This window comes from Phyllobates terribilis, unplaced genomic scaffold, assembly GCF_046119375.1.
Source record: "Phyllobates terribilis strain yellow unplaced genomic scaffold, ASM4611937v1 Scaffold_12__6_contigs__length_324123572, whole genome shotgun sequence".
Taxonomy (NCBI): Eukaryota; Metazoa; Chordata; class Amphibia; order Anura; family Dendrobatidae; genus Phyllobates; species Phyllobates terribilis.
The window spans coordinates 73,971,887-73,988,579 of NW_027362772.1; the positions used below are offsets into that span (position 1 = coordinate 73,971,887).

The 16,693-nt window shown below is 42.8% G+C and overlaps 1 protein-coding gene across 1 annotated transcript in view; it reads left to right on the forward strand.

The window, feature by feature from the left end:
• Positions 1-16,693, forward strand: part of SHANK1 (SH3 and multiple ankyrin repeat domains 1) — a 619,704-nt gene that overhangs the window by 229,673 nt on the left and 373,338 nt on the right. Inside the window, exon 2 of the mRNA XM_073655995.1 lies at positions 14,958-15,266. Within this exon, the coding sequence (XP_073512096.1) occupies positions 14,997-15,266 (270 nt within the window). The 5' untranslated portion in view covers positions 14,958-14,996. The remainder of the gene's footprint in view (positions 1-14,957; positions 15,267-16,693) is intronic.

The following is a 16,693-nucleotide window of genomic DNA, read 5'->3' on the forward strand; positions in this document are numbered from 1 at the left end:
AGATTATATAGGAAATATTCTACATTTTCTCCTTTTTTAACCCGCTCATAATTTTGGCTTATAAAACTGCTTGAAAACAGCGTGGGTGAAAGCGCGCTTAGATCATCCTTTTCACCCGTCATTACTCAATGTTTTCATTATCCAATTATTGAAGCGAACATTTAGCTGAAGCGCTCTCCTGAACGCGCATCTCAATAATCACAGATAATGCAAATAATGAAACATTAACAAGGCGTCAATCCACTAAAACGGCTTCTTAGTTCATTAAATATGTCTACTGAATCACGGCTATGTATTTATTTCAGTGCAGAGGTGAAAACGCCGTACTGTATCTCCATCGACTGTAATAAAAGAATTAGTCATTTTTGAAGTGAAGCTGTGTCGTTAAAGATTCCTTAAAGAGGATCTGTCATCAGGTCAGAAGTGGCCAGTTTTTGCTCTTATTTTATTCTCAGGGATCCCCTGAGCATTCTATTTTTTGTTTTTTTAAAATCCACCATACGGTTCCAGAGATATGGTCATTTTTACTTAGTGTTAATTTTTCTGGTTCCTCAGGGGCGTGTCTTTAGGCTATTACCATGTCAGCCACACCCCCTTAGTAAGGACAATAAAATTAGTGCTGAATACAAAGGCCCATATCTCTGCAACCATATGGCGGATTTTAAAAATTCAAAAAACATAATATTCAGGGGAGCAACTGGAATACAATACGAATAAAAACTCGCCAATTTTGACCTGGCAACAGGTTCACTTTAAAGGGGTTGTCTCAAGAAAATTTAAAGCATATGGCCATTTTAGAATGACATTCACCACTTTGGATGTCCAACGCCATAAATGTATTTTACAGGAAAGGTGTGGCTGCAGAAGCAGTGCCTACACCATTTGCAGTGGTTGTCATCTCTATATTACTGCAACATCCAGAATAAGGATTGAAGATAGCTCCATTTAACCTTTAAATGCCAAGATCAATAGAGACTGCAATTTTTATTCAGTTAGAAGGCAGAGTCAACTTCTGTTAACCGCATCGGCACCTTTAATTGGCCATTGTGAACTGATCATGAGCCTACAGAAGGCCCCTAGGTCTGACATCTGTGTATGCTACCTGTCAGTTAGTTTAACATTGTCTGGCATAACACAGTTTAATAAAGTATAACGCATAGGATCTAAAAAAATTTGAAAAAAAAATGAAATAAATAAATAAAATGTTCAAAAACTTAAAAAAAACTACAAAGACAAAAGTTCACACAAAAAAAATCTCCTTTATACTGATCTTAAAGGGAATGTGTAATCAGATAATTATCTATTATTTAAATAATTTGATTAAGTTTTAATGTGACTTGTATCTTTAAAAAAATCTATATATTTTTTATTATTTTTCATATGATTGTCTATATTAAAAAAAAGTCCCATTAGGCATAATGTAAGACTCCTACTTCCTTTTGGACAGGAAGCACATAAATGTAGTAGATTCTTACAGGGCATTATGGAACTTTTGGGGATTTTCTGCAATTTTTGTTAGATTTGTAAAACATGGAGTCCTTGATCTATAAAATACTAAAACTTCAGAGCTCAATTAAAAAAAATAATTGACAAAAAGTTTTCATTTATTTAAAATAGGCATGAGTTTTGAATAGGAAAGGGGGAGTAAGCCACTGCCAGATACATGTGGAGGTGGATTTTCCTCCCTAAGAGTACAAGGAGTAGGCATGTTGAATTTTAACATGCCCAATCCTTCCCTTCCCCCAATAGCTGCAGTTATATACATTGAATGATAGACTAGTCTCAATGAAATTGGTGGCTTCTGCTGACATTAATCAAATTTGTATGGCTTTTTATGATGTCATGGTCATTATTTAAAAATAATAAAAGTTACTGCAGGAGAAATATTTTATTTTGTCAACTTTATTCCAATTTGTTACTCAACACAATTTGGCCTTAATATTGTTTCAATTATTCCTTTTTGCATTTCAACAATGAGACTCTTTTTACTCTTTTTAGGCCAATGTTATTTCTCAGTATATTGGATTTTTTTTTAGTTTTTTTTGTAAATGTTTCTTATTAAAGGGTTATTCTCTTTTCTGTAAATTGGTATCATTGGATAGTTCTTGGAAAAGGAAGCACTTTTGCAATTTACTGCTTGTTAAAATTTGTAGCAGTTTTTGAGATAACGCTTTTCTTTTCTTTTGTATACAGCTCGTTACCTAGGTGACCGACCACCACTAGTGGCCAAAAATCTGTAGTGTTTATATGCTCTTTGGTAGTTTTCTGATCGCTGTTGTTGAAAATGGGCACAGCTGTGCAAATGTGCCCATGCACTAGTCCTAGTGTACAAACCGACTGTACTGCCTCGGGGTGTTATAGAGGAACAGTGAGCCCTCCTGATAATAATATTTCACCTGAAATAACAAATCCCAGTCATATTTATCTAGAAATCGGCAGTTCCTCAATTATTCCTCCTGGAAATGTAGGAATAAACTAACAAGTGGGTGTTAACAGTTGGGGTGTGTGCCCATTGCACACATCAGTGTATTAGTGCTCATGGTATCAGACAGTGTAGGGACATACCCAGTTGCTAAATATGTATATGTGGGGCCCCTGCTGCGCATGAGTGCCACAGATCCTAGAGGGGTGCATAGAAGGATTTCTCCACAAGAGGCCCTCATAGCATACACACACCTCCACCTTCCACCTCAGACCACCAGAGGGAGCCCGGATAGGGATATAAATAGGGAAGGTGGAGCTAGGCAGTTCAGTTCCTAGCCTTTTAGAGTACAGAGCAGCTAGGGAGTTCCTGCAGAAAGAGTTCAGTACAGTCTGTAGAGTGAGTCCAGACTAGAACTCACAGAGCTCAGGATAGAGAGCTAGGAGTGTGCCGACACTCTGAGAGCGGCGAAGAAGAGCAGCGTCCTGGCTGCAGTGTATGTAGCCTAGTGAGGGCCCGAGCGGGGCCGAAGGCAAGTGGAAGAAAGTAACGTAGGGGGCAGAGGAGCTTTACAAGCTCACCCCAGAAGCATATACCGGACACCGGGTCCGAGTCTACGTGGATCTTCATGACCAGTAGAAAACAACTGGAACCCCTGGCGAACTACATGTCCCAGGATCACCAAAAGCTGATACGTACCAGGGTCAGGAATCACGGAGACCCCAAAGAATAGGGAGAGTGATCTCCAACAGAAGGCCCTATCACCAAGTCAGCAGGTGCAGAACAGAGACAAAGTTAGGCCTAGCTCCAGGCAGGTCAGAAACTTATTACACAAAGGCAAGAAACAGGAGGCCCTACACCCGCTCACTGGGGAGAATCCGGACGTGCACCCCTTAACCTACAGTGCTCCGGGGTGTTCCTGAACTAAACACCAGTAAAGGTACAGAAGTGACTTTCGTGTGTGCTCCTATTCTTGCTCTGACCCGGCTGGGTCCCCTCTGTCCTGCATTCCCCCCCTCCTACGCTGCCCTGAGGCCCTGCTCCACCTATGGGGAGCGATACCATCTAAGCTGCCACAACACCGGCCTCAGTGGACTGCTGCAGCGCTGGTGATCCTCACCAGACACCACAGGTGGCGTCACAAACTTTTATCATTATCCACCCTTTTAAAAGAGAGGCCCAGAGTACGGGCCCGGGAGCCGACTACCACGACATCCCCTGAAACTACCAACGAGGCCCGGGCGCCGAGTCCTCCCCATCCCCTGGGCTCGACATATACATTTCCAAGAGAAGCAATGGAGGGATGGCATAATTGTGGAATATAATTGTTTATGAAATCAGTCATGTCACTAGAGCTGACAGGTCACCTTTAAGTCTTAAGTCAAACTACAGTAACTGCTGTAATGTAATTTTACATAATTGATCCTTAAAGGGGTTTGTCAATTGATTTTTTTTTATTTAAACTGAGTACCTCCTCCGATTGCCGCTACTCCACTGATTCAGAAACAGTTTTTCTTTTTCTTCTGAGCCCCTCCATTGTCAAGTTATGCCCCTTAGAAATAAAGGTGCACATTTTTCCTTCAATCAACTGGGCAAATACCATAGATCTTCTCAGTGGGCGTGGCTGTGTTTTGATTGGCCAGTGTCAGGGAAGAAACAAAAGAAAATGCTCAGTTGATTGAAGAGAGCATTTACATATTTTTTTTCTCCAGGGGGCATAACTTTGTAACGGAAGGGCGCAGAAGAAAAAGAAAAACTGTTCCAGAATCAGTGGAACGGTGGCAATTGGAGGAGGTATTCAGTTTAAATTAAGAATTCTAGTGAAAAACTCCCTTTAATTCTCTTTATTTGCCTGTTTGGTGCATTTTGCAAGGTTTCATGCTGCTTGACAGTATGAAACTAACAACTTCTTGCCTGAATTTCTACCATGTAGCTACACACAGTGGCCACTGCTATACAGTAGACTTTTACTTCTTCCTGCACATACTTGATTTTGGTTCTTCCTACTCAGGCAGCAGGAAATGTCAACAACACAGAAAAAGTACATAAATACGATTGTAAATGTGTTATCTATGATTCCAGAGGGAGGCCAGGGGTGTGTGGGGGGCTGAACATTGTGTCGAAAATGAAGATAAGCTTCAAAAGTGACTATGTGGGAGATCTACTTAATACCTTTTTTTTTTTCGTAAATGTTTTTTGCTTTGTGGACATGAACGATGGCTAAATAATGAAAAAAATATATAATATATTGTATTGAATTTGCTTCTGGATGTAATTTCTTACATTTCTTTTTATCCGGTTTTACCTTTTATCTTTTATTGTACATAATGCGCTTTTCTTGTGAAAGGTCTGAACCAGCGAACTGTAATTTATGTCCTTTCCTTTTACAGAAATATAACAACTAAATAACATAAATTTCAGAAGTCAGCTAGATTCACGAATCTTAGGAGAAGTAGATATTTTTTTTTCTTGGGCTTGTTTTATACTACATCACTCATAAGTCCTTAAAGGGATGCTGTCATTAGAAAATTATCTATTGTTTGCATGTATTTTTTATTTTATTTCTTATCAAGATCTTTATTGCCAAAAAAAATGTAATCTTGCAATTCCCACACTGGTCACTAGGGCTATTTTATACTCTTATTTCCTGGCCTTCCAGGAAAGATTTTCAGTGTGCTCCTTATCATCATTGATTGATAAACAGATAAGAACACATGATCCACCAGTAGGCGATGTCACAGCTCACCTCCTCTCCTTGCCTTCACAATGATCTTTGCACACGCTCATTAGATGCTTCAATACAAAAGATAGGGTCTATTCATTGTGGCTAATGTACATGTGAATTTCTTGAAACAACAGGAAGTTAGAGTTTAAAGAAGCCCTAGTGACCAGTGTGAGAATTACAAGAATACGTTTTATATTTTTAATACAGATTGTAATATGGAAAAAAATAACCATTGCAAAAAAAATACATTCAATGCAAAAATCAGCATCTTTTTCTGATGATAACTTCCCTTTAATTTTAGATCAGTTTTGTATCCCTGAATCAGGTTATTTTCGAAACATTGCACTTCCCAACATGTTCATTCCAGGAACTACTTGGATATTGTGACTTAATGCAATTTTCCTTAAAGGGAAACTCTATCTTAAAGAGGACCTGTCACTTGCTATAAATATATATTTTTTTACCTGGTGTAAATAATGCTGTTCTCCCGAATCTGGCACTGTTTTTCTTTGATATAGCCCCCTCTTCCCTGTTGCAAATCTTGTTAGCCAAGTGGGCGTGGTCCAAAAACTCTTCATTTGGGCAACTTCTTCAATCATGCAATTTTGCCAGACCAAGTTGAGACATTTTGTTTTGTCTGCAGCGGACGCTAGAGGGGTAGCGGAATAGTTATTCCAATGAATTACTATCCATGTAATACATCATATATTGGGAACTCATACAAGGGGCTTCTGAGTGAAATGGTCTATGGGGGCTAAAGTAGAATGGCTTGAGAAACTGCTACTCCTAAAGAAAATTTATCTCACATGCTGTCCCATGTGAGACGGAGACCTTAATTCCAATGCTTGGTAACTTACTGGACTTACTGAATATCTGCTGCAGCTCTGCTAGATGTTTCACCATTGAGTTCCTGCTCTTTAGCCCCTGATATTCATGAGGTCTGGATATTCCCACTCGCCACCTTTAATTGACAACTTTCTGCCTATGCGCAGTGATGGCAGAAATCTCTCAATCAATGGCAGCAGTTGGATTAGGCAGAGCTTACCATTGAGAAGACTAGCAGAGCTGCAGCAGATAAAAAAGTGATATAATCAAAACTACAGCAAGAAGCCCAATCAGTGATCCAGCACTGAAATCAGGATCACTGACCCTATTTTATGATGATTGAGAAGCACATGGTGACAGGTTCTCTTTAAACGGCTCTTCATTGAGGTAGTGCGGCATAGAGGCGTGGGTGGCTCGGGGTCACTAGAGCATTCAAGTGATCAGTGGAGGGTTTCCAGCAATGTGGCCCCCAATGATCAGACATTTCATAACTATCTTGAGGACAGTTGATAAATGTTCCATGTGGAACAAGACAATTACTTTACTTGTTTCTCTTACAAGTCAAACAAATGTTGGACTTCTCACCATGGCTCCTAAAAATGGGTAATTGTTTCAATAGCTTCAAAACTTGACATTGAAGGGAATCTGTCAGCTGCTTTTTGCTAAGTAATCCGAGAGCAGCATGATATTAGAGCAGAGACCCTGATTCCAGTGATGTGTCACTTACTAGGCTGTGTGTTGTTGTTTCAATAAAGTCAGTGTTTTATCAGCAGGATTTTATCACTACCGGATTAGGTGTCTCGTGCCTCCTGGTCCAACCTCGCCCCCAGCACTGATTGGCAGCTATATAGTCTATACAGAAAGCTGCCTATCAGTGGTGTGGGCGGGGGTTATACAGGGCTCAGCATTCAGAGCTCTGCTAAATCTAAGCAGTTGCTTTTGCCTTAATGTCTCAGTTCCACTATCAGTTGATGTGACATTCCTTCCGAAAACTGGAAACTCTGTAGAAGAACATCTGTTCTTCATAAAGCCTTGAGGAGCATCTTTAAAATGTCTTGTTCTGGAATCCTGAATGGCATGGGCATCCACAAACTTGGCAAAGTTCTCTTCTTCAAGAATAGGTAAAGGTGGGTTGGAACCCCACTTGTTCTTTTTATGCTGGATACAAAGGTGCTAGCTCAAGAATGGTGACTCTTCTACAGGGTAGATGTTATGAGATCTTCTCTCGTCTTTGTACACTCCTAGTTGTAAGGTCCATGTCTAAGATGTAACCCAACATATGGACGTTTTAAGATTCTCTTCTAGAGTGTTTGGAGTAGTAGAATCCACAAGTTGCCGATCAGCATGGTCCAACATTCAGTTGAATCTTTGGATGTAGGATATCACCCGATAAATTACACGATGGTTTCATTGGTACTTGCTCAATTATTGCAGACGTGCAGTTAGGTCCATATATATTTGGACAGAGACAACTTTTTTCTAATTTTGGTTCTAGACATTACCACAATGAATTTTAAACAAAACAATTCAGATGCAGTTGAAGTTCAGACTTTCAGCTTTCATTTGAGGGTATCCACATTAAAATTGGATGAAGGGTTTAGGAGTTTCAGCTCCTTAACATGTGCCACCCTGTTTTTAAAGGGACCAAAAGTAATTGGACAATTGACTCCAAGGCTATTTCATGGACAGGTGTGGGCAATCCCTTCGTTATGTCATTCTCAATTAATCAGATAAAAGGCCTGGAGTTGATTTGTGGTGTGGTGCTTGCATTTGGAAGGTTTTCCTGTGAAGTAAACATGCGGTCAAAGGAGCTCTCCATGCAGGTGAAACAAGCCATCCTTAAGCTGCAAAAACAGAAAAAACCCATCCAAGAAATTGCTACAATATTAGGAGTGGCAAAATCTACAGTTTGGTACATCCTGAGAAAGAAAGAAAGCACTGGTGAACTCATCAATGCCAAAAGACCTGGGCGCCCACGGAAGACAACAGTGGTGGATGATCGCAGAGTAATCTCCATGGTGAAGAGAAACCCCTTCACAACAGCCAACCAAGTGAACAACACTCTCCAGGAGGTAGGCGTATCAATATCCAAATCTATCATAAAGAGAAGACTGCATGAAAAGTAAATACAGAGGGCTCACTGCACGGTGCAAGCCACTCATAATCATCAAGAATAAAAAGGCTAGACTGGACTTTGCTAAAAAACATCTAAAAAAGCCAGCACAGTTCAGGAAGAACATTCTTTGGACAGATGAAACCAAGATCAACCTCTACCAGAATGATGGAAAGAGAAAAGTATGGCGAAGGCGTGGTACAGCTCATGATCCAAAGCATACCACATCATCTGTAAAACACGGCAGAGGCAGTGTGATGGCTTGGGCATGCATGGCTGCCAGTGGCACTGGGTCACTAGTGTTTATTGATGATGTGACACAGGACAGAAGCAGCCAAATGAATTCTGATCTATTCAGAGCCATACTGTGTGCTCAGATCCAGCCAAATCCAGCCAAACTGATTGGTCGTCGTTTCATACTACAGATGGACAATGACCCAAAACATAAAGCCAAAGCAACCCAGGAGTTTATTAAAGTAAAGAAGTGGAATATTCTTGAATTCCCAAGTCAGTCACCTGATCTCAACCCAATTGAGCATGCATTTCAGTTGTTAAAGACTAAACTTCAGACAGAAAGGCCCACAAACAAACAGCAACTGAAAACCACCGCAGTGAAGGCCTGGCAGAGCATCAAAAAGGAGGAAACACAGGGTCTGGTGATGTCCATGAGTTCAAGACTTCAGGCAGTCATTGCCAACAAAGGGTTTTCAACCAAGTACTAGAAATGAACATTTTATTTACAATTATTTAATCTGTCCAATTACTTTTGGTCCCTTTAAAAACAGGGTGGCACATGTTAAGGAGCTGAAACTCCTAAACCCTTCATCCAATTTTAATGTGGATACCCTCAAATGAAAGCTGAAAGTCTGAACTTCAACTGCATCTGAATTGTTTTGTTTAAAATTCATTGTGGTAATGTCTAGAACCAAAATTAGAAAAATGTTGTCTCTGTCCAAATATATATGGACCTAACTGTATATCATTTTCTGCCACTGGCTGGTCCCGCTGACTAGATGTGCGTTAGAGATGACAGCCTTGCTGGATATTATATATATTCTGGTGTTCATTGATTGTATCATGTCAAATTCTGACTGATCTACTGTTTTGAAGGATGAGACCGACCTCACATATATCTATAGAAAACAGGAGGTCTTGTATGGGTTGTACATAAATCACTCTGTGTCATCTTATTGCTCTTCTCCTTGAAACTTATTGTCAGCATTAAAATTCCAAGGATGCTTTATACTCAGAAAGCGTATTCAGACACAACGTCGGGGTGAGGATGCCAGGAGTAGACCTCTGAACATGACAGATAGTAGATGACGGACGCTTATAGACAACCTGATCTTAGGGACCTTTATACCTGTGGTCCACAACCTTTTTTAACTTAAGGGCGCTTTCTGTACAAATTGGTCCGAGATCAGACTGCAATGCTCGGACTGGCCATGGATCTCCTGACCCGAGTGTGACAGCTTCATAGATCGGACAGCAATGCATGGGCTGGCTGCAGGTCTCCCAACTCGAGCGTGACAGCTTCATAGATCGGACCACAACCCACGGACTGGCCATAGCTCTCCCGACCCAAGTGTGACAGCTTCATAGATCGGACCACAATGCACAGACTGGCCACGGCTCTCCCGTCTTGAGTGTCACAGCTTCATAGATAGGACTGCAATGCATGGACTGGCCACAGCTCTCCCGACGCGAGTGTGACAGCTTTATAGATCGGACCGCAATGCACTGACTGGCCACAGCTCTCCTGACTATAGTGTTACAGCTTCATAGATTGGACCGCAATGCACAGACTGGCCACAGCTCTCCCGTCTTGAGCGTCACAGCTTCATAGATAGGACTGCAATGCACGGACTGGCTACAGCTCTCCTGACCCGAGTGTGACAGCTTTATAGATCGGACCGCAATGCACGGACTGGCCACAGCTCTCCCGTCTTGAACGTCACAGCTTCATAGATAGGACTGCAATGCACGGACGGGCCACGGCTCTCCCGACCCGAGTGTGACAGCTTTATAGATCAGACCACACTGCACGGACTGGCCACAGCTCTCCTGACCCGAATGTGACAGCTTTATAGATCGGACCACAATGCACGGATTGGCCACAGCTCTCCCGACCCGAGTGTGACAGCTTTATAGATCAGACATCAATGCACGGACTGGCCACAGCTCTCTCGACCCGAGTGTGACAGCTTTATAGATCGGACCGCAATGCACGGACTGGCCACAGCTCTCCCGACTCGAGTGTGACAGCTTTATAGATTGGACCGCAATGCACGGACTGGCCACAGCTCTCCCGACTCGAGTGTGACAGCTTTATAGATTGGACCGCAATGCACGGACTGGCCACAGCTCTCCCGACCCGAGTGTGACAGCTTTATAGATCGGACCGCAATGTACGGACTGGCCACAGCTCTCCCGACTCGAGTGTGACAGCTTTATAGATTGGACCGCAATGCACGGACTGGCCACAGCTCTCCCGACCCGAGTGTGACAGCTTTATAGATCGGACTTCAATGCACGTGACGCGCCCAGGGGATGGGGACGACTCGGCGCCCGGGCCTTCTTGCCTGACTCTGGGGGATGTCGCGGTGGTCGGCTCCCGGGCCCGTACCCTGGGGTCACTCTTAAAAAGGGGGGAAGGTTATTGGGATAGGGAAATGTACGTGACGCCACCTGTGGTGTCTGGTGAGGATCACCAGCGCTGCGATAGTCCTCTGAGGCCGGTGTTCAGGCAGATTAGATGGTTCGGCTCCCCACAGGTGGAGCAGGCCTCAGGGCAGCGTAGAGAGGCTGTAGAATGGAGCGCTGGCGGGTGCAGAGCCGTGGAGAGAAAGAACAGATAGAGGCAGTAGTTGAAGTCATCCAAGTCTTTACTCACTTTGGTGCGTAGTCAGCTCAGAGCTTCTCTCTGCTGTCACACAGCGAGCTGCGGCCGCCAGGATGGGGTTCAGCACACTCCAGGTAGTTCAGGAGCACTTATCAGGACCCCCCGCTCTAGTGTGTTCTTCTCTTGTTGAACTTCTCCCGCCTTGTGTCCCCCACTGAGTCCCGTACGGGTACTGCGATGTCCCTTGTTGGTAACGTGTAGTTCCCGGACCGACTGGGTGCCCTTTTTGGTGACTTGTGGTGAGAACGTGACGTAAGGCCGGGTCCCTCTGGATAAACTCAGATTAGGGCATACAGGTGGCGACTCCGCTCCGTCCGTATCCCCTGGGATCCACATAAGCCTCCGGACTTTTCCGACAGAGACGTGAAGTGCAAAGTCAGATAATCTGGGACTGGTACCCCCTCTTGCGGCAGGGTCTCTCTGGCTGGGCCAGAATAAGGTATGCAGGTGGCGACTCCGCTCCGTCTGCACCCCCTGAGATCCTTTCGCCTGTGGAGCCTATCTCCTCTGCTCCCCTCCTGCGCCTTCTTGCTTGGACCCTGACCCAATCCCCCGTCTCGAGGCCTGAGACCGGGAACCGTGGACCCTCAGCCGGCTGCAACCTTGTGCTGACTTGCCGTCCCAAAGTCCCACGACCAAAGACCGTGTTATTAAAATTGCCTCCAGTTATATAGAATTCTAATAAAGTGCTTAAGTAAATGCTTCCTCCACCCTCACTCACTACATGGTTCCCCCTAACTTTGGTTCCCCCCAACTCCTCCATTCAGGCCAGGGGCAGCACTATGGTGCTTTAGGCCCCCTTCAGAACTGGAGTGGTGTAGTGTTGAGTGTGTGGTTGGGGTCCTGTGTGGTACTCCATCCTTACCTGGGAGAGGAGATACCACACCTCGTTCTGAGGTGCAGTACCCCTGTGGCGACTGAACCCTCAGGGGCGCCACACACGGACTGGCCACAGCTCTCCCGACTCCAGTGTGACAGCTTTATAGATTGGACCGCAATGCACGGACTGGCCACAGCTCTCCTCACCCTAGAGTCATAGCTTCGTAAATCTGACCGCAATGCACTGACTGGCCACAGCTTTCCCGACCTGAGTGTGACAGCCTCATAGATCAGGAACTTTGTATCAATATGTTTTTTATATTCTATGATTTGTGCTCCCTGCTGGTAGATCACATTTTTGGGGAATGATATATATACTCGAGGGAATACTATGATGTTGGCATAAACACAAGATGTTGCACAGAATGTTCGGCTTTTGTAAAAATTAAAAAAGTGGATTGAACATAAGTATAAGCATGATAATTTGATTTAAAGATATCCCACCGAGCAACATTTCAAAACAGATCATTGTCGAGGAGTTATGCTTTAATTTTTCCTTTTACGCTTTTTTGTTTTTTTTAAACTTTCCTTTTACTTTCATGCAAAGGCAGAAGAAATGTGGGCAGCCGTCCTTATTCTTAAATTACTTTTACGCAGTAAGACAATCAGGAGCGCTTTGAAGTAGATCTGAATTTTGTAAAGAATTTAAAAGAATAGATCTAAATGGAACAAAAATAATAATAATAATTATAAATTAACCTGAGCTTTTATTTCTATCCCATTGTTACAAAATCTATACATTATTCCAGATTTTTTTTTTGTAGTTTGGCTGTTTGATTATTTTTATTCTTGTTTCTGAGTCCGAGCTACACGAAATGACTTCTTTCACTTGAGCTGGGATTGGGGCTGTTGACAAGTTAGAGTTGAGAAATTTTCTCAGCAGCGTCATACATAGAAAAGAGGGGTAAGGCGACATTGCAAAACTCAAAATAGTTTTCCAATTTGAAAGGGTTTTTTTTTTTGCTAAAAAGCGTTTTTGCACTGTTTGGCTTGTACAGACTTTTCGTTTACCTGCACATCTCAATTTGATGAAGTCTTTGGTCATAAATCTTTCGAGAGAACCTCGACAAAGTCAGATAAAAGAGATAGAAACTCTCCCATCGGACAGTCAAGATAAGCTCATTGACGGATTCTTAGATAACTTATTCTGCAGCCAGCAATAGATGGCGCAGCGCCGAGGCTATAAAAGACAAACGGCGCAAATTTGTAATGAAATCCAAGTATAAAAATTATTTTTAGCCAAAAATATACACAATTAAGTAAGAAAAAAAAATTCTCCATAGACGGAAAACCCCATTGAAATTTATACAGATCACAAAATGATGAGACAACCCATTTTAAAAATCGACTACAGGGCAATCAGGTGGTCAGCGTTGGTCCTGCTTTTATTGGGCGAAGCTATTGCCATCCAGGCTTATTCCCCACAATGGCCACTCGATGGAAATGTAGCAATACATAGAGCAAGTGTCCCTAACCTGTAGCTCAGGAGCCACACGTAGCTCGCGGTCCCATGAGTTGTGGATCACAGCTGTCTGCCAACTTGGTGCATTAGCTCCAGATCTACCAAACAGGTATGAAGATCAGGTCTCCAGATGGTGGATTTTGTGAGTAGTCCTGCACAGAAGAGCAGATCTGGATGCACATATACTGTTCTTAGGGGTTTAGAGATAATTTAAGTATGGTACCCTGGAGACAGGATGATACTACCTATCAGAGGAGGTGCTTGAAGCTGGATGAGACATTGTGTTGGGAGTACTTGATGGGAGAATACTGAATGGGGGTATATTGGGAACCCCTAGATCTTGGTATACTTCTTCGGGGTGATTTCTGTTGAAAAGCTTTTGTTATCATTATACCGGTAATGGGGGTTTTGGTTGCCACTACTGTGAGGGGGTGGCAGCTGGATGTAGCTCACGACCCTCTATCGGAGCTGAATGGGGTTCGCGACCCTCTCTCAGAGCTGAATGTGGCTCTCAAGGTCAGAAAGGTTGGGGACCTCTGACATAGAGGTTGACGTAACATAAAGACGTCTGACGTCCTCTGCTCTATTCTGGTTCATAAAGGGGTACCTTAGTGGGGCATCCTCTTCCATGATTTCCACATGCCTTATTAGGGTTTTTGGACTCAACTCCATCCAACTCATGAATTTGAAGTTTGGTATGGCTTCCAAGTTCCTTTGCCATCGTTGGATACCATTATGGTATGTGTGTAGAAAGGAGACTTTGGAAATTGGCCTTATGCTATGTGGCTAATGGTCAACCCAAGCTGTGTCCTTCTCACTCTGTAGAATAAGAGCTTATTTGATTGTCTTTATGATATGTGCTCACTTGTTCAGTGGTTGAACCATTCTTGGGACCCTATAACTGTTGCACCATATGGTTTTCATATAAAATGCACATATCAAATCAGACTTGTAAAGCTTAAAGCAAATGTATTACATTGAACTTGTTGGCTTATGTTACGGAGCTGAGAATGAGTGGGGGGGTTGGTTAAATAGATATATAATTTTGTGAGCAAGCTTAGAGCAGTAGCTGTGAATTACTGAAGAGGACCCCCCCGGAGTATACTAAGTACTTTCCGATTCTTGTAGGAGTGTAACGAGCCCCCGCTCTATAACATTCCCAGCCTTTTCAACATTCTACTTTAATATTACTAATCGATGTGATACAATAATATATTCTATATATAATATATTATATGTTAAATTCGAAAAAAATAATGCTATTAACATTATTAGATAGGTCATCAATATTAAATGGTCAAACTTTTTGCACCCCCGTTGATAAGCTTTTTAAAGGGGACTCTGATTCTTCTGCATGCTTTGCGTCCCTTTCATCCATACTTATAGAAGATGTTTTTTGATATTACAACTCTGACCCATTCATTTATATAGGAGCTGCAGTACCAGGCAAAGCCACTATCAAATGTGTGGTGCTGTGTTAGGTAAAAACTTTTAATCGTCTGATTGGTGAGACGACCCAATATTGATGGCCCATTCCAAAGTTTATCATCATGATTAATATTTCTCTAACTTTTTTAGCCCAAATGATGTAAGTAATTAGTAACGTCTTCCTATTTGTTCCTTTCCCAGCTGGCCCTGTAATGCTGCTGTGGTTCCGCCTTCCTGACAATGCCCCAGAGCCCTGTGTCAAGCGAGGAGGAGAGGAGGAGCATCTCCGAATATCCTGGGGAAGAGTCGGACTCAGACAGCTCCAGAGAGGACACCGTCCCTGGAGGGACAAACAATCCAACTTCTGCCACCAGCAAAATTAGCCCTAACCCGCTATCAGCATCCTCAGTAGCAGCAAGGAGAATAAAGGAGAGATCAATGTCTGTTCCTGACGATTCCAACTTCAGTATGATGGTCTTTCGCATTGGTATCCCTGACCTTCATCAAACAGTAAGTACTGGGGAAAATGGGAATGATATGTGGGCGTAATACTAAAGCCAGTGTAAGGAGACTTATAGGCCATTCTGAGAATTAAAATATGGAAATAACCTCTTCAAAGAGGAGGAGGAGTTGAACTCTAGCACCACCTATTAAATGTAGCAACCCTAAAAGTCAATATTGACCCTTTTAGCTATCCTTTTCCCATGCTTAAGATACGAAGTCAAATCAGAAACTCCATTTGAAGACGTGTTTCGGGGTGTTTGCCCTTCATCAGTATAAGGCAGGAGATCTGATATGGCAGGATGAGAAGCCTCCAACTGAGGTGTAAGGGGGAATATTTGTCCTTGTGGAAAGTGCCAGGCCAGTGTAAAGAGACTTATAGGTCATTCAATGCTCCTCTGAAAATTAAAATATGCAAATAACCTCTTCAGAGAGGAAGAGGACTTGAGCTTGGGTGCTACCTATTGAATGTAGCAATTCTAAAAGTTAATATCGATCCTTTAACGAGCCTTGTGACATGACTTTAGATAAGAAGCCAATTCAGGAACTCAATTTGCAGACTTACGTTTTGGGGTGTTTGTCCTTCATCAGTGTAATTCAAGAATCTGATTTGGCTGGAGGAGAGGCATCTGACTGGAGGTGTAAGGGGAGAACGTTTCTTCTTGTGGAGTGTGCCAAGCAGGTATAAAGAGACTTATAGGCCATGTAATGTTCCTTTATTAAAAGGAGTGAGGGCCCTGCTCGCAAGCTTACAGTCTATAAGGAAATAGGGGAGACACAAAAGGTAACATGTACATATATTGTATAATACAGTCATAATATGCTAAATAGGGTAAGTACATAACATTTCATAAACTGGTTGCCAGCCAGTATGTGTACAGTACAGACAGAGGCTATTCAGTGCATGGATAGTACTGATTTTGAAGAAAATTTTAAGAAAATTCACATCCAGCCTGTATTACAGGGAGGGACACTCAGACCTCACATCTAGGCTATATTACAGGGAGGGACACTCAGACCTCACATCTAGGCTATATTACAGGGAGGGACACTCAGACCTCACATCCAGGCTATATTACAGGGAGAGACACACAGACCTCACATCCAGGCTATATTACTGGGAGGGACACTCAGACCTCACATTCAACCTATATTACTGGGAGAGATACACAGACCTCACATCCAGGCTATATTACAGAGAGGGACACTCAGACCTCACATCCAGGCTATATTACAGGGAGGGACACTCAGACTTCACATCCAGCCTATATTACAGGGAGGGACACTCAGACCTCATATCCAGGCTATATTACAGGGAGGGACACTCAGACTTCACATCCAGCTTATATTACAGGGAGGGACACTCAGACCTCACATCCAGCCTATATTACTGGGAAAGACCCTCCCACATATGAAAAATGTAAACCTCTATAGGG